General features: G+C 38.9%; 1 protein-coding gene across 4 annotated transcripts in view; it reads right to left on the minus strand.

Annotated features, from left to right (window-relative positions):
• PPP1R9A (protein phosphatase 1 regulatory subunit 9A) overlaps nt 1–24,323 on the minus strand; it is a 154,632-nt gene that overhangs the window by 37,193 nt on the left and 93,116 nt on the right. For all 4 annotated transcript variants that reach the window (XM_065666346.1, XM_065666347.1, XM_065666344.1 and 1 more), the window contains exons 6-7: nt 10,639–10,774; nt 2,315–2,470 (exon numbers count right to left, since the gene is read on the minus strand). In XM_065666346.1, the coding sequence (XP_065522418.1) occupies nt 2,315–2,470; nt 10,639–10,774 (292 nt within the window). The remainder of the gene's footprint in view (nt 1–2,314; nt 2,471–10,638; nt 10,775–24,323) is intronic.

A 24,323-nucleotide genomic window follows, 5' to 3' on the forward strand; every position in this document is an offset into this window, starting at 1 on the left:
TTTAATAACCTCCATGACAATTTTAATGTATTCATTACATATTTTTGCATAATAATCTATTTTTCATATATTTCATTACGATATGAAATGTAATACCTACTTCTTATATAAGATGTCCCTTCTTCCTACAGATCTTGTTTCTCTTCAATCATCACAGCTAAAATAAAGCTTCTAGCTCTTTCTCTCAAAGCGGTTAGGGAAAATTAGGCCCATTTTTCTGGTTTTGAAGCCAGGAAAACAAGACTGCAGAACTACTGCAATTCACCCTGCGTCCTGGGTTGCTTAAACCATGACACCCAGGAAAGCCTATCTCTCTTTTGACTTTCACTCCAGAACCAAGGCATTTCACATAAGCAAGCTCTCAGAGTATGTGAGCATGTTTTTCATTGCAAAGACTGAATTTGACTAATTAGGTCAAACTATTATGCTTAAAGATTATGTCCAACCCACTTGTTAAATACTTTCATTAATAGCTGGAGTAAGAACACGAAAGAACAGTTACTCTTTAAATACAATTCCAGAAAACACTGTGTGGGCTTGTGCAGTGTGATCATGAACAAGTCCTCTAGTGTTGAAAGAATTCAGGGCAAATACCAAGAAAAATACATTCTCTCACTCTGTAGCAGCCAACAAAATGCAGCTGTGTACTGTCAGATACAATCACTGAAACAAAAGTGGCACATTCCTAACAGCAGTAACTGTGTGGGTTAGTGAAAAAGTCTGCTCTTCTGCAGCAGCATTTTATGTTTTCTTCTCAGGCTCTTGTCTGCACTTGACCTGGAGAACCCAAAGTCCCTCCACCTGATCTCTACACCAGTGGTTTTAGGCCATTACATAAGGCAGGTCAGCAAAAAGCTTCAAGACAGTTTGGACATGCTGAAATACGGCAACAACCCAAGGTGATGGAAACTCTTTTCAGGCATAGTTTGACAGGTAATCTAGTAAAAGGTGAGGGTTCTGCCCATCACTGTATCTGTGGTTTGCACAGCCCTGGTACACTGGCACAATCAGAATGGTAGTGCTCGAGAAAGTCTCACTATGTATGATGCACAGTATCAGAAAATGAAGTAAACTGTTCTGCTAATTTGCATAAGAGCCTGGAACTTGAAAATTACTCACTTGAGTGAGAAAATTATCGGTAAAATAAAAACCTTTCATGAAACAACAATGAATAACAGTATGCATCCAAAGGCTGAAAAGGGTATGTGCAGAAAAGGGAAAGACTGGTTGCTCATTGACTGATTCCTTTTCACATATTACTCCCACTGGAGAGTAAGATATACTTACAGAAGATAAAATATCCGGTTTGAATGGAGGGAAGGGGAGAGGACAGGGGAAGAAAGATAAAATGGGCACAGGTTCTGCTGTTCAAATCTCCTATGAGGTTCTGGATACTTTCCATATTCCCGTATTTAAAATGTTCTTTATTGTCATCACCCAGCCCATCACTGTGGGCTTAGACAAAGCCAATTGTTTCATGTCTTTATTTGCATCAGAATTCAGGAAAGCTCACAAATAAAGCACACCAAAAGCACAACCTAAAGTACGGAAGAAATATTTCTCAGTACTTTGGCATGTTAAGTTATACAAATTCAATGACTACACGGAACACCACTGACTCAAGCTCCAGTTAGTACCAGTGGATTCTATACAAACTCTGTAAACACAGAATTTAGTAAAACACCAGCTTGAAATATGCCAGCTTCCCCAATACAACATCTTTCTAAACACATGGCGAAACATATGACGCTGTTGTACACTGACGAGTCGCTACGTAATGGTACAGGATGAGCTCCACATGCCCCTTTTCACTGAAATTTAGCATTTGGTCTTTGGTTTTCCTGGTCACTTTTGACTGGAATCTTGCCAATAAAACCCAACCAACCAACCAACCAACCAAGCAAACAAAAAAACCCACAAAACAAAAGAAAAAACACACACACAAAAAAAAACCCAACAAACCTCCCCCCAAAAAAAGCAGCAATCTGTGAACAATGAATTAACTTGCACTCTGTCTTCCTGGTCACAAAATGCAAACTAAGTGCTGAAGGCAGACTAACTTCTCTACTGAAAACTTCAATTATAAATTACTTTCCATCAACACAATAGTCACCTGAAATCTGATGCTAAAAAAATCTGAAGAACAGTTCCACTTTTAAGCAGAACTTTTGAAGACATTCAAAAGTACTGAGTATACAAACAGCTAGAAATCAACACTCATTTTGAAGAGAAAAGACAAGCACTGAGCAATGGGATAACTGGAAATCTAATTCCAGTGAGGTATTTCAGGAATATTTCCTGATCTGTAACTTACCTCTTTGAATTTGTGAGCAAGCTTGCTGGTGTCCACATCACTCGGGGAGAACATGTCATCATTTTCAGGGAGATCAAACACTTCGATAGCCATGTCACCTCCTGGAAGGACAGGTCCCATGTCGTCATCTTCTTCATCTGTGGCATATTCCCCTGTCTTAATTTTATAGCATTTAAGAAATTCCAGTTATCCTCTTATTAGGCAGAGACTGTTCAAAGAGTAATTAAGCTACTGTGCAAACACAGTACACTGCATACAAAAAAGGTTATCTATTTCTCTGTCTGTAATCCCAGTGCTTATGAATTCTACCAGACAAAATATAACTCCACAGTAGTTATTTCAATATATTAAGACAGAGAAGACAGTGTCTTAAGCATTACTGTCTCTGTATTCAATGGTTTTCACCCTTTTACAAGTGAGGCCTCTTTTCCATAGGAAGACCTCTCCAAATTTATCTCAGAGTTAGCAATGAATCTTTTCCAAACAGAAATAAGAGCAGAGCAGGACTGACAGGATGTTGATTAGTCTTTTGCAAATTTGGAGGAAGTAACTCTTCAGTGATATCCCATGTTGAATTTGAAAATCAACTGGTTTGTTCTTTATAAACAAATCAACAACAGAAAAGTCACATTCACACAGACAACAGCAGGAAAAAGACACTTGAGTGTCAGAGATAAGTTCAGAGACTGATGTCAGTTTTTACTGAATTTTTACCCTGAATAAGGAGCTGCTTCTAGCTAGTTTTAAACAGCAAATGCAGGTGTTTCTTGGGCCACCAAACCATGAGATGTGAACAATTTGTTAACAAAACACAATTTAAAAAAAAAATCATAATTTAAAAATCAGTTATCTCAAGATAAAATAAAAAGATAATATTGAAAAGAAAAAGCCTGCAATATTAATCCCCAGTTTGCCTTGACAATCATTTGCACAGACACCTGTGCTCATCTCTGCCCATGCCGAACGTGGCTGGGTACCACTTCACTTCAGCAGGGCTCCCTCTGGAAGCCAGAGTACATCATGTACAGATCACAAACGGCCTGCTGGCTGTGCAAATGGCTGTGCAAATGACTGTGCAAAAATAGTATAAAGCAAACACTTCCCTCAAGGCCACATCTGGATTTATAAAGCTTGGGACTGAATAAATACATGGAAAAGGAAGGGCGGGGGAAGGGGTGCAGTCCTTCTCATGTTTATACAGGAGTAACACCAAAATTTGACAAAACTACTCAAGTTTTTGTTTCGGTTCCCAAGATGACACATAACATTGTTATCAGAAGTATATTCCCAATAGCACCAGGATTATCTATTAGTGTCATTTTTTGTCAAAAGAACTTTTAAAAATAACATTTAAGAACTCAAATGTCCAAACAACAGTTTGAATCTCAACTTCCTACCTTAGTTTAGTTTTCCAGCTGTTGTTTAGGCTTATGTGAATCTCCTTCAACTAAAAAGCAGTGCATGGAAGCGTGTAAGTCCAGGTGCACAAGTACACATAGAAAAGTTATATGTATGCACCCAATAGGATGGTATACTTGCAATAAACCATCACCATTTCTTGGACAAATAGCATATAGAATCATAAACAGTTTGGGTTGGAAGGGTCCCTTAGAGATCGTGAAAAATCTATATTTTCCTCACTAAAGTTTTAAAAAGCAAAGAAAGGCAAACTGCACAGAAAGCACAGAATGAGTTGGTAAAACCTTCTTATGTTTAAAGAACCATCAAAAAGAAGGAAGTCACCAACATGCACAACCCATCCATACTTCCAACATAAACATCACTGTTAATGTGAGCCACTTCTTAGGACAGCTATCTGTATCTCTATTCTATATTCTCCAATGAAATATACAGTTATAATTTATTTTACATACTTTACATCTACCAAAACTAAGAACCTGAGCAGTCTTCAGCAAAAAAAAGCTAACAGCTGATTTTGCTTCTTTTTTCCTTATTTGAAACAGACGCAAAAGAACACACAATCCATCTCACTGGAGTTTTCACGCATGTTAGCGTACAACTAAACAAAACGACACTGAAATTAAATTGATCATTCTGTATGTGTAGATCACACACACAAATTTCTTCTGTTATGCTACACTTGCAGTAACTTCTGTTCTTATTTTATTCCCTGTAGCTATGTGCAGTTACTGTCTAAAGGGAAAATTAGGCTGCTAACACTCCTGGCTTTTTCCAGGAGCACGTATCACTGCCTTCGCACACCATCAGGACAGTGAGAAGCGGAACAACTAACTCAAAAATCCCAGTGAAATTTCAATGAAATGAATTATTGTGGGGACAAAATACTAGCCCAATCCATGTACTGCCAATTTTGCAGTCACTTCTCTGAAAAAAACCCCAACCTATTTAGGTGGTACACGACTATAATTTCTACACGAAAAAATCATCTTGGCAGGTCCATCAGCAGTGGCAAGGAAATCCCTGAAGTATGCGAGAGGAGGCAAAATAGGGTCATTAACTAGCAAACTTATGCCCAGCTTATGTAAAAAAACCAGATCGGCTACATGTGCATTTAAAAGGAATACATTAATGTAATTCAAAATTCTAATTAGATTTGCCAGTTTTGGTAAAAAAATTAATCAGATGAGTTTAGTTAAAACTTTGTTCAACATCTTTGTTGCTGACATGGACAGTGGGATTGAGTGCGCCCTCAGTAAGCTTGCCAATGACACCAAGCTGTGTGGCTCGGTTGATACGCTGGAGGGAAGGAATGCCATCCAGAGGGACCTCAACATATTTGTCAGGTGGGCTGATGCCAACCTTACGAAGTTCAACCATGACAAGTGCAAGGTCCTACACCTGGGTTAGAGCAATCCCAGGCACGGCTACAGATTGGGCAGAGAAGAGATTCAGAGCGGCCCTGTGGAGAAGGACATGGGGGTGCTGGTCAGTGAGAAAATGAACGTGCGCCGGCTTCAGTGTGTACTCGCAGCCCAGAAAGCCAACCGTATCCTGGGCTGCATCAAAAGGAGCGTGACCAGCAGGTCAAAGGAGATGATCCGGCCCCTCTACTCTGCTCTTGTGAGACCTCACCTGGAGTATTGTGTGCAGTGCTGGTGTCCTCAACATGAAAAGGATATGGAACTGTTGGAACGAGTCCAGAGGAGGGCCACGAGGATGATCAGGGGACTGGAGCACCTCCCGTATGAAGAGAGGCTGAGAAAGTTGGGGCTGTTCTGCCTGGAGAAGAGAAGGCTGCGTCACAGCAGCCTTCCAGTATCTGAAGGGGGCCTACAGGGATGCTGGGGAGGGACTCTTCATTAAGGACTGTAGCGACAGGACAATGGGTAACGGGTTCAAACTGAAACAGGGGAAGTTTAGGTTGGATATAAGGAGGAAGTTCTTTACTGTGAGGGTGGTGAGTCACTGGAACGGGTTGCCCAGGGAGGTTGTGAATGCTCCATCCCTGGCGGTGTTCAAGGCCAGGCTGGACAGAGCCTTGGGTGGGATGGTTTAGTGGGAGGTGTCCCTGCCCATGGCAGGGGGGTTGGAACTTGATTATCCTAAGGTCCTTTCCAACCCTAAGTATTCTATGATTCTATGATCCCTCCAAAGACTTACACTAAAGAAAAGTACAGCATACAAAAAGAAAACCAAATGCATATGAAGGAATAGGTTATACCGGGGAAAAATTCAAGAGCCGGCAATATTCTCCTGGCCTCCAGAGCCTAACTGTTTGAAGATGGTCATCAGGCAGCCAAAAATGAACACAAAGGAAAATCTTGCTTCAAATTGTACATAATGAGTGTCTGTGGGCACAGTCATTTTTGCTTCAATTAACGCAAAAAGTAGTCATCAAAGCAAAGCACTGCAGTTTGCTCAGGTAAACGAGACAGCAGGATGACACAAACACATTACAGAACACAGAAATAAATGGGACTTTTGCTCTTGTTTTCAAAGGAAAGCGATCTGATCTTGTAATCACATGAAAGACAAATTACAGGTTCAAAAGAACCAGTCTGTGCTTTAAGGAAATATATGTAATAAACTACATGAAACACGCTTTCCCTGAAAAAATTCTCTGCTGACTTTTGTTTCACCAGAAACTACCAAAAGGTTGTTCAGACCCTGCGCCAGTAAGCTTAGAATGGGAAGGTCAGTGTTTTACAAGGAGCAGCAAGGCACAGACAAGAGTTATTTCAAAACAAAGCCTTGTGGGGTGAGTTGTTATTGTAGCTGCCTGGGGCTCCTTGCAATACATTTTGCTTTCTCAGCTGACAACAACAGTAACACTTTTTTTACTTGAAAGTCAGTGAAAACTTACATGCTCTTGAAGGAAAATCTCAGACTCTTCAGTCTGTATTGGTGAACAAAATTCATGCATGCAAAAGATCTATTTCTCCTTTCAGTAGTACCTAGGGCTTAAGCTCATCCAACCCACAGAAGTAACTTCTCTTATTAGCCATTCAATTTTCCTACATGCTATCACAGCTAATAGCATGAAATTATCTTTATTAGCACAAAAAGCAATTTTCCACTTTAAAAGGCAAAATGTGTAACTCGCATTGTTTAGCTGCTTTGTAAATTCTTGAAATGGGCCTAACACTCCTAACCAGAAACAAGGAGCAGCAGCACCAGTCAGAATAATGCAGACAGACCTCCCCCAAATCACCATAACAAAGACTGCATCAAGAAAAATCTTTTGTTTGTGCTGAAACTCTCCAAAATCAGGGAACACCATTGCAAGAACTATAGAAATAACTCAAGCCTGCCTCTTCATTTGTTTTTTTTCATGGCTTTTACTTAATGTACTGGTAAAAATTATATCAATCATTGCTTTTACAAGAGTGCTTCATATTAATGATGTTGGGAAAGTACTCTCTAAAAGATTTTGATTAACAAATGTATTCTTTGGGGTTAGACATTCAAACAAATTGCAACGTGTGTCTCAAGATTTTCTTGAGTGGTTCTAATGCTGCTTTGGTCTAAGAATATCCTGATAAATAACAATGAAAAATTAGAAAATATTCAAATTGCTATTAGTAATATTAAAATACATTAAAATGTCACTTGCATAAAACTACTTGTCTGTGGCCACAGAGTGAACAGAATTCTGTGATAAGTTACTAATTTCACATCCTGCAACACAGTGTGCAGCCTGCAGGGAACAGGTCATCTGCTTTATGTGGCTTCTTCCATTCACTGTACGACATGGAGAAGATAATATCATGTTCAAATCAAAATTCCAAGGAATGGCAGAATTTGACTAAAATGAGCCCAGAACACTGTGTTAACACAGGGCTGTCAAAGGTTTCTGTCAAGGATACAGATTTAGGACATACTTAATACACTAAGTAGGAAATACAAAGATAGCGCCTACTTCAAAGCCTTTTTGTTTTCTGACAGAATATAATACATTAAAAAAATGTGGGATTTTAGGAAGCTAGATGAGCTGGTGATGAGTAAACTCTGCAGCAGGTTATCTAGGGGCATTACCTGAAACAACATACTCTCCAGCTTTACTGTAGTTAGCAGACTCATCTGTAAATGCCAACACTGCCTACCCCAAGTAGTACTTGAGAAATAAGTGATACTCTTGGCTCTGTGTGTTCCGTGGGAGCTTAAGAACAAATTGTAAGCTATTGCACATTTATCCTGCTTGTCTTTGCCCATTGTGGGCATCTCTTTTCTTTAGTGTTTGTCAGTTCTATACAAGGTTCTTTCGTTTGCTCGCAAAGATTTAAATGAAAGAGCATCTGAAAGCACCCCCCTGCCAACCCTGTGAAAATCTGCAGCCCATGGTAACAGCAGACTCAGAAGTGCAAGGATGCAGGGCATTTAAATAGTAAATGATATTTCTTTCAGGGTCACTTATGTAGCAAATGATGTATGTTTCTGGAAACACTATTAGTATGAAACCTCGCCAACAAATAACTGTCATGTAACATTCCTGCAAGGAAATGGAATGAGAAGTTACAGCAAGTTTCTCTAATTTAGTGTCTGACTCAAGTCCAGTGCACACTGGCTTGCAGAAGTCAAAACTGTTTCAATAATGCTGCTATTTTAAAGAACACAGATCCTTCTAAAATAGCAAGATCCTGCTTGGGCTAAGATGAAGACTAGGATGAAGCTTCAAAACACAGGTAATGCAGCCGGCTGGTGGCACAGCAAAATAAACCACCAGGACTTGCAAATGCCTGGCACACACTCTCTCCCTGTGATTTGACCAGCTCTACCAAACACAGTCAGGTGCAGTGACTGCAGGACACAAACGCAGATCACCAATTTCCTGCTCCAGAAACCTAGTATGTTATTGCTGTCTTTGTGGCTCAGAATTTGACAGCCTCAATGGAGGGTTGAATAAAGATCATTTTCTTGTTTACTTACGCAGCTCTGTAGCTGGAAATCTATGTTACCATATTTTAAGAGCTGCCTGCAAATGAATAGGACAGTTTGATAGCTCTGAGACTAAGCAACTCCTGTATAATTCTGTGCCACTCAGCAATCCAAATACTCCTGAATTTCATGCACTCAGAATCACTATCACCTTGAGGAAATGGACTTGAAAGAGTAGGGGATTTTGTACATTTGTGGATATTCATTCAGATACTGTAAACTGAGATTTTCTTGCCCAAAAGATGCCCTGCTTAACAGAGTCAAAGAACACAGGCTTGGCAGTGGTGTCTGTCATACAGCAGCACAAACCCAGACACGTTTGCCCTCACAGAGCAAGGTGAGCACAAAGTGTAATGCTCCTATTTGACAGTTAATGGAGCAGAAGTGCTTCTGGCGACCAAAATTGTCTTTGAACTGCATCTAATGTGCATTAGATCAGAGCTTCCATTATGTCAATTGCCTGGGAATGGTGCAAGTTATGTGAGTTTACTTGGATGGCAGGTGACAAAACCAAAAAATCCCAAATCTGTGATGAGTCGTGTCTCTTGTCCCAAAGGCTAGAGGGGGCTGTTTCTTCTTGGTAGAATTCCTTCAAGAAACTAGTTAAGAGTTTGAATTTTAATTCTAGACTAAACAGAAGCTAGAAGACTTGCATGCTTCTACGGTTTAAGGAAGGAACAGAGAGGATATGGATTTTCTGGCCTTCATGGTTTTGCACAGACACATACACATATGCATCCCTAACACACACAAGTATGATTTTATTTATATGAATTAAATATGCACCTATGACAGGATTTATTCTAAAACATATTACAATATTTTTATTTTTAACATCAGTAATATTATTAATATTAAAGTAAGTGAAAGCATCACTGGGGCTAGATAGGACTTTTACTTAGTTTTCTGGGACACCTGTTCTGACCAATTGCTAGTTCAACAGTGTATTTCAAAATCTGAGTGTATGCTGATTTTATCCCAGAGTATTGCTTTTTCTATTTCACTGCTTAGAAGCCTTGTCTCAGTACCTAACAGAAAACGAAACTGAAATAAATGCATAGCATTAATTCTCTATCATCATCTCTTCTCTATTTCCTCCTTCTATAAAAAAATACAAAGTCTGCCCCAGGACGAAAGCACACCAATACATGGAGTCTGGCATTTTGCATAAAATTATGTAAGATAATGAAAAATGAAGGTGGTATGTTTGGTCTATGTGGAAGGCATTTGTTACAACATCCGCATTTTACCCTAACCCAGCAGCTAATTGCAGGTATAACACAGACAGTAGTCTCTGAAAAAGTTCTCTCATGAATCTTTTCAAATATCTTGGTATTTAGGTATATTAGGAGTTTTCAGAGAACAGAAAGAAATAATGGAATATTTAGTGTATAAAGTTGATAGTTTCAAAACTGGGACATCAGACACTAATTGTGAACATCAATCTATCCCGTGGAGTATCTGTTCACCCAGAAGTAAAAAGCACGAGTGTGGAAGGACGGGTCTTACCTGGATTTCTCGGAGTATTTCTTAATGTTCTGAATTAAGAAGAACATAAGTTCTTCCAGGAAAAAATAAAAAAGGTCTAAAACTTCCTCAACCCCTTAAAAGTCAGAAGGTGACTTTTACCAGCTTTCACAAAAACTACTGTTTCAGAAGCCAACTTTATTCCCTTATCTCAGAAAAGCATACGAATTCAAAAGAAGAGCAACAATTAACAGCAGCACTGACCAATTTGCTATTTGCTCTTCCGTAACAAAACAAGTATTTTAAGTTCACGCAGAAAACTTCTCAGTAACTTTGTTCTTCAAATAAGATTCACCATCAAAATCTGTAAAAATCAGCAGCAGAGGTAATGGAGAGGGCCAGAAGCTGACCTCTGAGTGACAATTAAAAAGAAGGAATTAGGAACAGAAACTAAAACATTAAAAAAGAAGAAATAGTGAAGTGCTAATACAGTCTGTTACCTCATCATCATCTGCATCATATTGTGCATAATGCTGCTCCAGCAGTTCTCTCTGGCGGCGTTCTTGTTCTAGAGTTTGGCTGATCAGCTGCGCAACCTCACTCACTTGTCCTGGTTTTTCTCGTCCGATTACAAACCTATACAAAATAGTAGTAAAAAAATATTAGTCCTGTTGTTTTACCAAAGTTCTAGATGTTTAGCTGTGTCTTGGACAGAGGTAGCCTTTTCCTCCAAAGATCCATAGCTGTGATTGTTTTAAATGTGTTCTGTGGATGACATTTGAAAGAAAGGCACTGTGTGCAAGACAAAGAGGGATCAGGCCATAACAGTATTTACAGGAGGGTGAAAAAAACAGCCACTACTAAAACCTTCACTCCAAATTTCAATAAAAAATATTTTCTGAACTTTACAGACACAGACCTAGAGCTGGGTCATTTTTAAAAAATATATCATCAATTCCATTCCCTTTAGAGCAATGCACTTCCTAGAAGACCAGGTGCACACTAACAGCATGGACATACGTCTGGCAGCTTGTAGCGAAAGGAATATGCACCAGAGTGCACTTCTTTCCCCATCTTGACTTAGAAGATATTTCTGAGCTTTTATATTTGCCTTCCTCCTGTCTGTAACAGAGAATCTATTTCCACATTTTTAAATCTGACAGACACTATTTCCCTAATTTTAAGCTGCATTTAAATCCCTCTTTTATTTCATGAACTTCTGTTGCTAAGGAGCGTTTTTCTTCACTGTTAGCTATTGCCGAACACTGCGAGCACATTTTTTGGCTTAACAAAAGGCAAGGGAAGTGCTTCTTCCTTGGTTGAGATGTATAAGACTGCTTCCTAATCTTGCTTTCAGCAACTGCAATTCAGACTTGGCTTGGATTGTAACAATTCTTTTCAGCACAGTGGCATAACCATAATTAGATATTTTGCTATCTATCTATAGTATGAATGATAAACACCCATTATACAGTACCAACATACTGTAAACCAATGAACAAAAGCACAATTTAAAGACTTCAAAATGAAGGAATATTTTCTTAGCAGGCTAGAAAGACAATTAGGTAATTACCGGTGAAAAAAGTATTATGCAGAGCTGAAAAGAAAAGATGACACTGAGATACTACATATGGTAGATTATTTGTTTCCACAACATTTGGTTCGAATTGTGAATTTATTATTGGAATGAGAGGTAGAAATGTGCATTATATCCCCTGTAAGAAAACGATTTTCATTGGTACTGCTTATCACTGTTGAAGTCATTTGGGATTTGGCATTCATGTGTAAGCCAGCTTCCCATGAGTGGATGACCCTGAGTCCATTTCCTATGCCAAACAATTTGTCAGACTCTACAGAATACAATTCAGAGATTATTTCAACATCATCAAAATATCCAAGTCAATAATTGCTTCCAAAAGGATAAGAAAGGTGACAGTGAGTGACTCCATTGGATATAACAACACAAGGTGCTCTGAAAATATTTGCAAGGAAGTCTCTTAGCTTAAAAGCATTTATAGAAAATACAGCAGAAATTAGAACTAAATCAAGGAAATAACATCAGCATTTTAATCCTGATCAAAACAGATCATGGTCTGGCACTCACATCCTTCTATTATGCAATACGACATTGATTCTCTATAATGATAAAGACCTTGGGCTGAAAGAAAAGGAATGTTTCTTCATGGCCCCTCTCCTTCACTGTTCTGCATACTGACTCATAGTCGGATCCTGTTTCTCTGAATTTTAATTTTAGAGCCAAGTATTACAAAGATTAAATGAGCCATGTTTTCAGTCTCAGCTGGGAGGAACAATGAACTTTTGATATTACCACATGAAGTAAAAAAGGATTCAACCCATATTTGCTATGCATTTGTCTCCTGTAATGTAAAATACAAATTATAAGAAAATATGGAAAAAAAAATAATTTCTAATTCAACTTCTATTTTAAACGAACACTTTAAGCGACATTTTGCATGAGTGTATTATTTATACATGTACTATTTATACACAGTAGAAAGAGAATCACATTTGTACCTACGTGGTAAATTATGGAACTACACAAAGTAATGTAAATATCATATCCCCTCCTGCCCACTGCCTAATAATTCACCATCCTTAGAAAATAAGACTCAAAATACCTCATATACTTATTTTTGTACGTGAAAACCTAGAATACCCAGTATGTAATGCATCTGAAGTCTGGTAACTCCTGACTATTTAGGAATGATTTTGACACATTAGACTGTAATGCAGTAATATTTTCAAACAGACAAACAAGATTAGGTAGGATGCAAAAACTTACTGATTTTTTTATTCTCATGCCAGACCACTCACAGGCTATCGTGATTTTCAAGGCTTGAATCATATGTCAAAATGAAGTTCCTCAATGATACCTGAAGCTGTTACATGATAGACGAATAAAAGCCTCAAAGCAATGACAAAGTTTAAAGCAAATGTTTCCAGAAAAGAAATACACAAGGAACATTTTATTTTCCCACAGTTTACCGCTTTAAAGTGAGACATTTCCAAAGCAAAAGCAAATATTTAGAAGCATTCAATCTATGACTGATGTCAGTTCTGGGGAAAGAATTGTAGAGTTGTAAAATGGAATACTCCATTGACAACAATTACAGATTTTACAAACCAAACTAAACCGAAAGTCATGTTACATTCCATGACCTTAAGAATACCATGCTGCATATAATCATGTTTAACTTGTAACTAAAATAAGACACAGATTATAAGTTTATAGAGATGAACATGTCTCTTAGAAAACCATAAAGCAGAGGCAGTTATTAAAATGCTAAGCACGAATTAGATCTTTACACCTAGAATAACTTTAAATACAAGAACTATCATAATCTGAAGTGTTTAGATATGAAAAAGAGTCACAAGGTTGTCATTCACTGACCAGAAAATTAGGCACTGTACTGTAATATGCACACTTCAACAAAGTGGCTAATTATGTATTTCACATCACTCTGGCTCACCAAATTAAGCCCATGCATTTAAGACTTGATTAATTAGACTCAAGGGCCAAAAGTATTGTAACGGAGAACTGTAAGTTCGATCAGCATTAATATTTTTAAGAAGCTGGTCATGTTTCTGGATATGAGACAAATGAGGGTTTTGAAGCCTTTAAACCTCGTCATGATAATATTCCCCTTAATTATTAAAGCCAGCAACTGCAAAATAAACCCAGCGAATCTATGACTCTGTACCACAAGCAGTCACTGTACTAAATCTCAGGCCATTACTGATTATTTCTGATGTCCACAAAAAGAAGAGAGAACTTCACAGAAAAGCAAGGCATAAACTGACCTTGATATTCAGATACACACAGCAGCATTACCAGCTGTGAAATATTCCCTTTGGTGGTTAAAATAAACAGAAACAGAGCTAAAAATATTGTTAGTATTTGACTCTATCTTGGATTTAAAAAGATCTAAAAAAAAAGCCGGAGAAGTTGAAAATTACAGTAATGGCGGCTAAGAACAGCAGTCTACTGAAATTGGCAGCAACTCCTACATCTCCTGCAATGCAGTTATGATTTAATGTTTTTAAAGCACACCTGATATATGGCTTTTTGCGTACTTCCAGCTTTTATTAAATGAGGATCTGCAGACCTATGCCTCTTGTAAAAACAAAAAAGAATTTATTCATTTTTTTACCAACTATGAGAACCAGAAGCATTATTATAAGAACTGATAAAACATATTTCCATTTTGAATAGAACTTTGGTATTACAAAAATGTACAAAGGCACTAACTCTGTGAAACAGAACTGAAGTTCTACAGTGTAGATTTTTTGTGACAAGAGTCAATGCTTTCAGCTGAAAATACCTCAGGCATTAAGTGCTCAGTTAAAAATAATTAGCATGGATTCTTTAAATTGAAGAAAAATCAAGTAAGAATACAGCAGACTCATCCTAAGAAATAAAGAATGAGGCATTTGCAGCAACAGCATTCACAACTTCTAACCTTTCCTAAAATACAGTTTGGTCAATAAAAATGCACAGTAAATTTCATCGTATTTGGGGGATTTTACAGTTGGATTTTAAAAATGGTTTTCCTCTGAGCTTTAAAGCACAAAGCTTCTTTGTGCTCTAGAAAACAGATTTATCTACTTTATTTCAAGATGTGTTCAATCACCTACTCTGGCTGCTTCTATTAGGCTAACGGTCATATAATTAATCCAAAGTGCTAACAGTGGTGTGAACCTGTAAGCAGGCAGTCTTATTTAGTTACAGCAATGCAAGCTGGAATTTGTCAGGTTTTCACAAACAAGATCAAGCTCTCTTAAAAGACAGCAGCCTCAGATGCAGAAGTCACTGACTGGACATAAGGAATTCATAACCTATGAGCTTCCATTACACTTCTGCATATAAAATTATTTGAAATTTAAGAATCATAAAGACTCTGAATCATTGAATAATTTAAGTTGGAATAATTAGGTTGGAAGATCCTCTGGTCCACCCCAAGCCACCCACTTCAAAGCAGGGCTAACTTTATCATGGTCTTGATTAGTTACAAATCTCTTTCATGATGGGATGCAACCTGCTCCAATGTTTGAGAAACCTCATAGTACATTTTTCTTTCACGTGTGTGAAAATATCTAGTCAGAATTTCCCTTGCTGCAGCTTCTGTTCACTGCCTGTTATCTTGTCCATTTACCAAGATGGTCCATAAAAAACAGTGCCTACACTGCAACATCACCTGCAGAACCAGGGTCAATCCTGCATCAATCCTACCTGACTGGCATGATCAAGAAGAATACCTTTATGCCTTTCCACTCTATCCCCTAGAGTCCTGTGACACACAATCATAACATAGTTTGGGTTGAAGGGACCTTTAAACATCATCTAGCCCAAATGCCCTGCAACGAGCAGCAACATCTTCAACTAGATCAGGTTATACAGAGCCCTGCTCAACCTGACCTCAAATGTCACCAGGGATAGGGAAACTACCACTTCCCTGGGCAACCTACTCTGGTGTTTCACCCGCCTCACTGTTACAAAATTTCTTCCTCATATCCAGGAAAATCTACCCTCTTTTAGTTAAAAGTCATTACCCTATGTCCTATCACAACAGGCCCTGCTAAAAAATTTGTCCCAATTTCTCTTCTAAGCCCGTTTAAGTACTTAGCCCTCTTCTGGACCTGCTCCAACAGATCTGTGTCTTTCTGTACTGTGGACTCGAGAGCTGCATGCAGTACTCCAGGTGAGGTCACACCAGAGCAGAGGGGCAATTAAAATTTATATGCTCCCCTCCATTGGGCAGCCTGTAGTAAGACACCAACCACAAGGTTCCCTTTGTTGCTTTGGTCTCTAATTCCTACCCATAAGCTTTCAATCTGCCTGTGGCTATTCTTCAGAGGCATACTCAAGGCCTTCCTTTAACAGCAGTGGTGGACAATCAGCAAAGTAATAGCTGAAGTGCCAAAAGAGCCTCAGTAGACTCTCCACAGCATCTTGGATACAAGGCCCTGGAAAGCTATGCTACTATCAACACTAAATGGATACTGAGTCAGATGATTAGGAAGTCATGTAAAAAACCCACACACCAATATCAACGCACTTAGATTAATTATTCCCACAGAAATCCATTGCAGTCTAGGGCCTCACCGACACATCCGCTTTATTCAAGAGTACTTCAAAATTAGCCAAGGGTTTCAATATTTTGGCATCTCTCCAGGTTCCGCTCCTTACATTGCTCTGCTCTTCTGAGAGCAGGTAGAGAATCTATTCCATCTCTTCCAGACAGCCTGACAGCATCCCAACACAATGCTTGTGTAAAAGGTTTCCTTCAATACATGATGATCATTTAATTAGCATTAACTATAGCACCACACAATTCTTATGGGAATGGCCAGCTCAAACACATTTGTATATGGCATTTGATACTGTCTCCCACAGCATCCTCATAGATAAGCTAAGGAAGTGTGGGCTTGACGATCAAGTAGTGAGGTGGATCGAGAACTGGTTGAAAGGAAGAAGGCAGAGAGTTGTGGTCAATGGCACAGAATCTAGCTGGAGGTCTGTGACTAGTGGAGTTCCTCAGGGGTCGGTGCTGGGACCGGTGCTGTTTAATATTTTCATCAATGACCTGGATGAGGGAACTGAGTGCACCCTCAGCAAGTTTGCTGATGACACAAAATATTCAAGGCCCGCCTGGACAAGTTCCTGTGTGATGTACTGTAGGTTACCCTGCTCTTGCAGGGGGGTTGGACTAGATGATCTTTTTAGGTCCCTTCCAACCCTTGGGATTCTGTGATTCTGTGATTCTGTGATACCTCAATGCAAGTAAAGCACATACGTCAGCTCTGTTCAGAAGGTGCAAGTGCTACCTAGGAATGTTTCTAAAACCTGACTGCATTTTGAGGTGACATCTGCCTTCCTTCACCCTTGCTGCCATCCATGGGAAGGAAATCCAGGAAGAAAGTACAGATGGGCCACAAGTAAGCTGCTGAGTTCAGACCATGTCCTTAATCTGGATGATTAGGTGATCCAGATTCTAGGCTAGCTGGACCATCCTCACAGCACAGGGCAGGAGTAGCTAAATGCTCTTAGAGCACCTCTGCTGTGGCTTGGTGAGTTATCCTGCAGGATGAATGGTGGCTACTGCTGCCCAGCTGTCACAATGTTCTATCACATTAATCAAGGTGCACCAAAACCGGGTGGGAGCTTCCACAATATAACATCATGTACTTTGTAGGAGTAAAAAAAAAAAAGCTAAATAAACATGTGTGATGATATTTTAGTTACAGGGGTAGGAGTTTATGTTTAGATGAAGTGATTCAAAACCTGTCAAGTTGTTCCTTTTTCCAGGAAAGGAAAAGGACTCCTAATGAAATCCAGCTCTACTGAAACTTATTAATTCATGTTACAGTTAATTTAAAAAAAAAAAAACAACTCTAGATATCTAGCAAAATGGCTTACAATTCAGCCAAAATCTTTTAAATGAAGATTTCTCTACATATTTCACATGCAAACTGTCCAAATGTGAAAACATTTTGAGGAATAACTTGCCATAAAATTCAGATTAGCAAGATCTCAGGACATAGGGGCTATGTTTATGCCAGTAAATTAAGCAGTGCAGGGGAATGTTCCCAAGCACTAGTAATTGATCATCTACACTATTAAATCTGAAATGCTCTCTGGAACAGTTCAGCCCAAGTTAACTACTTTCTACCAAATAATACTCAAAGTCCAGGAGTTAGCAAAGCTAGGAGTTAGCTTGGATGTTTCCAATGGACAACTCGAATATGGCCACTCTGCTCTGAAAGGTAAGAAAGTTTAACAGTATGAGCCCTGATCCCCCAGTGCCAGCTGGCCTCAGCACCAAAGAACAGTCTGAGGAACAGTTCATCTACTACAACAGGCACAGCCAAGGAACATAAACCAGCAAAGCAGTGATGAATGCAGTCTTACCTCACCACTGCTAAAGGGGTCACAGTACTCGTGAGTAATTTTTCAGTGTTCAGCAAGCTACTCCTGGTAGTGTCACAGCACAATTACTAGCACTTGTTCTTTGAAAGAGACAGAAAGAGCTGACATTATAGACTCTTTAGTATAACCACAGAGGAATAAACAGGATAAATTTACACTATTTTGGCACATGGCATGACATATTTAGTTTCTGCTGGGTCCATGATTCAGGTTTATCAAAGAAGCAGAAAGTGCACCAAGCACACATAGCTTCTTAAGCAGACCTTCATGAAGTCCCAGCTCAGCCATCAGCACTGCAGAGCAAAGGGCTTTTCTTTCTTCTTCTTTATCCCTCCTTGGCACTTGGATTCAAGGAAAAAAAAAAAAAACAAACCCAACAACGAAAAAAGACAACATAAAAATGGATTGTGCTATCTTTTACTTTTGGGTCTCTTCTCATAACCCAGGATTGAGAGGAACTACAAATCTCTCCTGCCTCTTCCACAGTGTGGATCTGCAGTATGGAGAATGCCTGCAGATGTTTAAAGGATACAGCTGTTTCATAGGATAAGAGCACAGGCAGGGAAAGTAAGAAGGAGCAGGAGGAAATCTGTACATGCATGTGCACTGGAAGAAGAGCAGATGAATAGGGGAAGGAATCACAAAAATAAAGTAATGCTGTTCACTGTTACTGTGAGCAAACAGCATTCCCACTGTGGTATACTATTGCTGGCTAGATCCTGCGGATGATTTCATCTGTCCTCTATACTGTCTTAGAGCTTGCAAAGACATGACTGTATAAATTACATTTCCAGATGTTGTGATGTTAAACAAAACTAACAGCAGGCATGCAAATACTGTTTTTTGAGACAGCATATTTTCCAGAAGAAAATCAGCTCATGGTGGGGTGACGAACTAAGTGAAGAAGGCATAAATGCTCTATCAAGTTGGTGTTAATTAGGAAGTGAGCATTTTCACTTTTCACTCTTTAACTGCTCCTTGTGTAAGAGTTATGTAACAGAAAAGTAAAGACTTCATTTCTGTCTGAAAGACTGCATTTGCAGAACAGTAAGTGATTAAGAAATTAGGCTGTGAACTGGGAGTTGTGACAAAACCCTGCTTTGAATTAAAACTGTCCAGGTAAGAAAAACAAAAAAATGGTTGTAAATGATTCTTTACTGGAACAGAGAATAGTTCATAGTGGAAAGCCCCAGGGTTTAATAGTTATAATTCTATTCTTGGAACCTACTCTTCAATGCTCTAGAAGACTAATTAAACATGGCAAAATTTGCAAATTATTTATATTCTTTATTAAGATGGGAAGAGTTTGACACATTTCAGTAAAACTTAACTAAACAAAACCTGGAAAACTCATCAGTTTAGAATTAATGCCATTCATTACTTTCAACGTGATGCAAATCATGAGAAACCAAACAGGTTTGCACAGGTTCTGTGTGGTTCTCTAACAACTCAGAAACAGCCTCAGAGAGCACCATGAGAGCATCCGCTCAGTGCCTAGCAACCGTTTGGAAAGCTGAGAAAATGCTTAGTCACATTCATAGAACAGGATACGGAAGGAGGACATTGAATTTAAAATTTGTCTCTCCAGTAAAACACTGAATTTGGTTAACTTCTGTAAAAGAAACCTTTCAGAGGAAAGCAGTAATAATAAAAGCATATAAGCAGCATACGAAGGACTGGGATTTTCTGATAACTCTGTCTCATGAAAGACCCTCTTTACTTATTAACACAGTAAGTCTTCCCAGGACCATGTCCTCCTGTCCTGGGACCAAGCCTCTCCCAGAGCTGCATGGGCACAAATCTTTGTATCCAGTAAGGCAGAGAAGTGCAGTCCCCACTGAAAGCTCCTGTATTTGTCCTAGGAGTGACAGAGACTAGGTAAAGATGGTAAAAGGACTAAAGTTTTCTCTGTAAAAGAACTAGATGTTCTCCCTTGTGGGCGTGTCCAAGAAAAAATAGAATTCCTTAAAGGCATACAACTCTCCAAGCGAGCTTTCTCTGGTGAAGACATCCCCTAGCACCCTTTCATTATGATTAAGAACAGGGGGAAAGAGTGGGAGCACAGAGGCTTAACATCACTCAAGCAACTTCAAAAGCTGCAAATCTGCTACTCAGCACCACATGAGGGTCAAATGAGTGCATGGGGAGATTGCAAGCAAAATAACATAGGGGAAGTTCTATGACAGATTAGGATTCCCACTGTCAAGCTGCCTCCTTATCCTATCACTTATGACTATAGCCACCACTCACAAATTTCAAGTTGATGGATTACATCTTAAATGGGATCAGAAGAAGAACAGAACATTTAGAGATACTAGTCTGGTGCTGCCCTCTGACTGATCCATTAATCTTAGAGCAGGGGCAAGACTCAACAATACTGAAAAAGAAAACCCATTCCACAGGAATATCCCTCCTGTATATAATCAAATTCTGAAATCCACTAATATATTAGTAAATTGTTAAGCAAAATTATAAAGAAGACTTGATATTTACAGCAATTGAAATAGCATTCACAGTTGTATTTGCCAAATTACAGTCACAAGGACACTAATTCTCATCCTTAAAAACAGAAGCCAGATGGTATTATGAAAGAATTCCCTGGTTTTCCTTTGTTTCATGCTACCAGAGTACATATGGCGGGTGCTGATTACTTTCCTATAAAACATTGTATGAAAGAATAATTGAATTTATTATCATTGGAGAAGATAAATGGATCGGGTCAGTGATCTTCTATTATGGTATGATGACTCTTTTGAACAGTCCAATACTTCAAACAATCGATAAAATAATCATAGATGCTTATATTTGCTCTTGGTTTTCTCCCCTTTCACCCTCGCCGCAACAGTTCAAAAGGTAAAGCCATGTCTTCATTTTCACAACTTCTTTGCTGTGTCAGCTACAGGCAGTCTGGATACATTTTTCTGGCAGAAACATTGCAAAAATCTATTCCAGGTCAACGACTTTTTTTGTCAGGATCATTCAAAGTGTTGAGAAGGCTCAAAGAGAAAAATAAATCACTAATTATTGGTACTTCGGCTTTCAGCTCTCTGAAGAAGTATTGACTGCATTTATTGCAAAGAATTAAGAAGTAGCTTTAATGTCATTCTGTTCACGAATGTCCTTTCTTTGCACCTGATCTCACATAATAAACCCTGTTACAAAATCTCACATTCATTTTGACAAGATTAAGGGCAAAATGATTGTCGATATGCAATGCTGTGGGTTATATATGTGAAGTAATGTTAGTGAGATACACATAAAACTCTGTGTGTACGGGACACCAGGCCGAAGAAAGGTGCACAGAAATGCTATAATCACAAAGATAACTATGCTTATCAAAGCAGTTCTATTAAATCCATTAAACTGACACTATTAATTAGCAGACGTGTGAGCACATATGTGATTTCTCTTATGAGAGAAAGATTCATGAAGTTGCCTTGCCTTGAATTAGGCTAGGTGAGTGACTGAACATTGGCTATACGCTTGAAGTTCAGCTAGGTCCCCTGCCGCAGGAGCTGCATAAGGTATTTATATAGCAGCAACGTTTTCCACTGCTCCAGCCTCCCGCAGTGACATGGATCATTAATGGCAGCTGCCGAGGGAATAGCACACTCAAACATCAGCAGCATCACTCCCTGCACTGCCAAGAGGCAGGAGCTGACTGCTGGGGGCAAGAAAGGGATTTTACCCCAGAAGATCCTCTTATGTTGTCCCTAAGGTTCTAGAGCAGTTCAGGTGCAGAGGTGAGCATTGCCTGACAAAGAGGGTGGAAATGAGGGATTTCTCCATCCCAGCTCCAACAAATGCGTAAGTGGGAAAGAGGATCTGTCAGAAAACAACTGTTGTCTCCACAAAACAAGCAGCAGGCAGGGCTGTTTTGCCATACAGCACAAGGAAAACAGCCAGCAAAATAAAAACGCCATTTTATCTCACAGCTAAATTCACCAGTATTTTACAATCAAATATTTAAACGTACAGTGAAGCCAAAATGTCAAGTATCCTGAAATCTCTTGTCTCCAAAGTACAGCTTTCTGGAAGCATTTCTGTTTTTGAGTAGCTAAAACCAATACAGTTCATCAGCGCGAGCAGAGCAATGCTGATGAAACTCAACATTTGCTGGGACAACTCAACAGCTGAGACAACTCAACAGTCCACGACCTGTCCAGAAGGCAGGCAGGGGCCTATGCCACACAATACTTAGCATCTCATCAAGTCTTGCTCCCAGCCTACCACACCCCAGGAAAAATACCCATGCATTTCTCAGCTGGCCTGTGTCAAGCAGAAGAGTATTTCTGAGTTTTTTTTCTATAAAATTTTAAGTGAAATAAAACTAAGGGGAGTTGCACCAAATTCTACCCATTCCTTTCATCTAATTAAGACACAGACATTAGTAAGATGCTGCTAACCACACAGTATGCCAGTGTGCATATAGATTCTTACATATCTGTTTTATTCAATAATATTTTATATTAAAATTCCCATTATAATGTATCTTACATTTTATTTTTAATTTAGCATTATTCTATGAGTTCTTTAATCTAGTTGTGACACTAACGCACTGGGTCATTTACCCAGGGGAAGCTCAGTATCTTAAGCTTACTTACGAAGAACAATGCAGAAACTCATGTATCTCTCCTTGATAAATGAGACCTGTCAGAAGCCAATGATCCCAGTGCACAGGATACGTAGTACACTTGACAATGTGAGCTCAACAATAATGAAGAAATACTTTTTACAGTCCACTATTTTGTGACAAACGGGTCTAGATTGCAACCAGTCTGACTGTAATTTGCTTCCCAAGATAAGATTCTGGGAGCATTCTGTGTGAAAATTGTTTTATATTTCTTTCTTCCTCTAAACCCATTATTTTTCCACGGAAACATATTCTATTCTGTAACTTACGCAATAATAATTACACAAGCTAAGTTGATTATAAATATATATAATCATATGTTTATTTCAGTGCTTTCTTTTAGCTAAAACATCAAACACAAAATAGACATAGCATTTTAGGCTTGGATTTTATGTTCTAAGATCCCAACTGAAAGAAACCTAATAAAATATATACTATTTTTTATAGTTAACTCAGTAGGAATACTCACAGCATGTGAGAGTCTTTGCAGAAATAGTACTGATGAAACTAAAATTGCAAATGTTACACAAAAATGTATTAACCTGTAATTACAGTACAATTTCTGATAACATTTTTCCTAAATAACCTCTTTCAAACCAAACCTTGATCAACCACCCCAAGATTCTCTGCAGAATCCACATTCCAACATTATTCTTTAATGTCATGAGGGAACAGCTACGGAATTACAGTGGAAATGTGCAAGCCAACATATAGAACCACCATCTGAGGGGGACTGCATATACTGCCACCAGTAGCTTAGTTATGGTTCACAGGAAGTCAGCTCATTAATTAGAGAATTCAGCTGTATTTCCTAGAGAGAACTTTGAGAGAGAACCCAAGGGTGTCTACAGAATAGCTGTTACTTTGCAATATGCAAAGGATATTTATGGATTTATTTTGCAGAGTTAAATCTTTACTGAAATTAATAAGCTATTAAACAGAAAAGCTATGTGACTGCACAGGTTTTTAAATAGCAAAACAGTTCATTTCTACACTGTTCTTAGTAATTTACAAACATTTTACAGACTTTATTTATGTAAGTTCAGAATTCTGTTTGCACTGTATGTCACATTTTCTAGCCTATTCTTTATTGTATGGATTTTTACCGTGATGGCTTCCAGTGAACCACAGCACAGCAACAGAGAGAAACCCAGAGATGGTGCAGGGACTTGGGTAGCTGAGTGAATTAATGTTATTTTCCTCAGCTTGGTAGCTGTTAACACTTCTGCATCCAGTACTCTCTTCTCCTATGTGCTGAGGTGGCATCTGTGAAAACCAGAGTGCTCATGACCTTACTCCTCCAACCCTGGGGCAGTAACATGGCCAGTCTCTCCACAGGGAGAGTAGGGAGGAGATCAGTGGCAGCAGTTTCCATCTGACTAACACCCATGGCCTTCACCATTCCAGCTACTACAAACAGTTTGAGGTCCATGCAGACCTAGACCAGCAAAGAGTCATCTTCTGTGTGCAATCTCAGCTTGTTCCATCGGTCATATTTTAAGAATCTAAGTCAAAACAAAAGTCTGTAATACCACAGCTCATTCCAGTCTTGCAATAAAAGGAGGGAAGATACAGAGAGGCCAAAAAAGCTCTGACTCCACTTG

The sequence above is a fragment of the Lathamus discolor genome, chromosome 2 (assembly GCF_037157495.1).
Source record: "Lathamus discolor isolate bLatDis1 chromosome 2, bLatDis1.hap1, whole genome shotgun sequence".
In the NCBI taxonomy this organism is placed as follows: domain Eukaryota; kingdom Metazoa; phylum Chordata; class Aves; order Psittaciformes; family Psittacidae; genus Lathamus; species Lathamus discolor.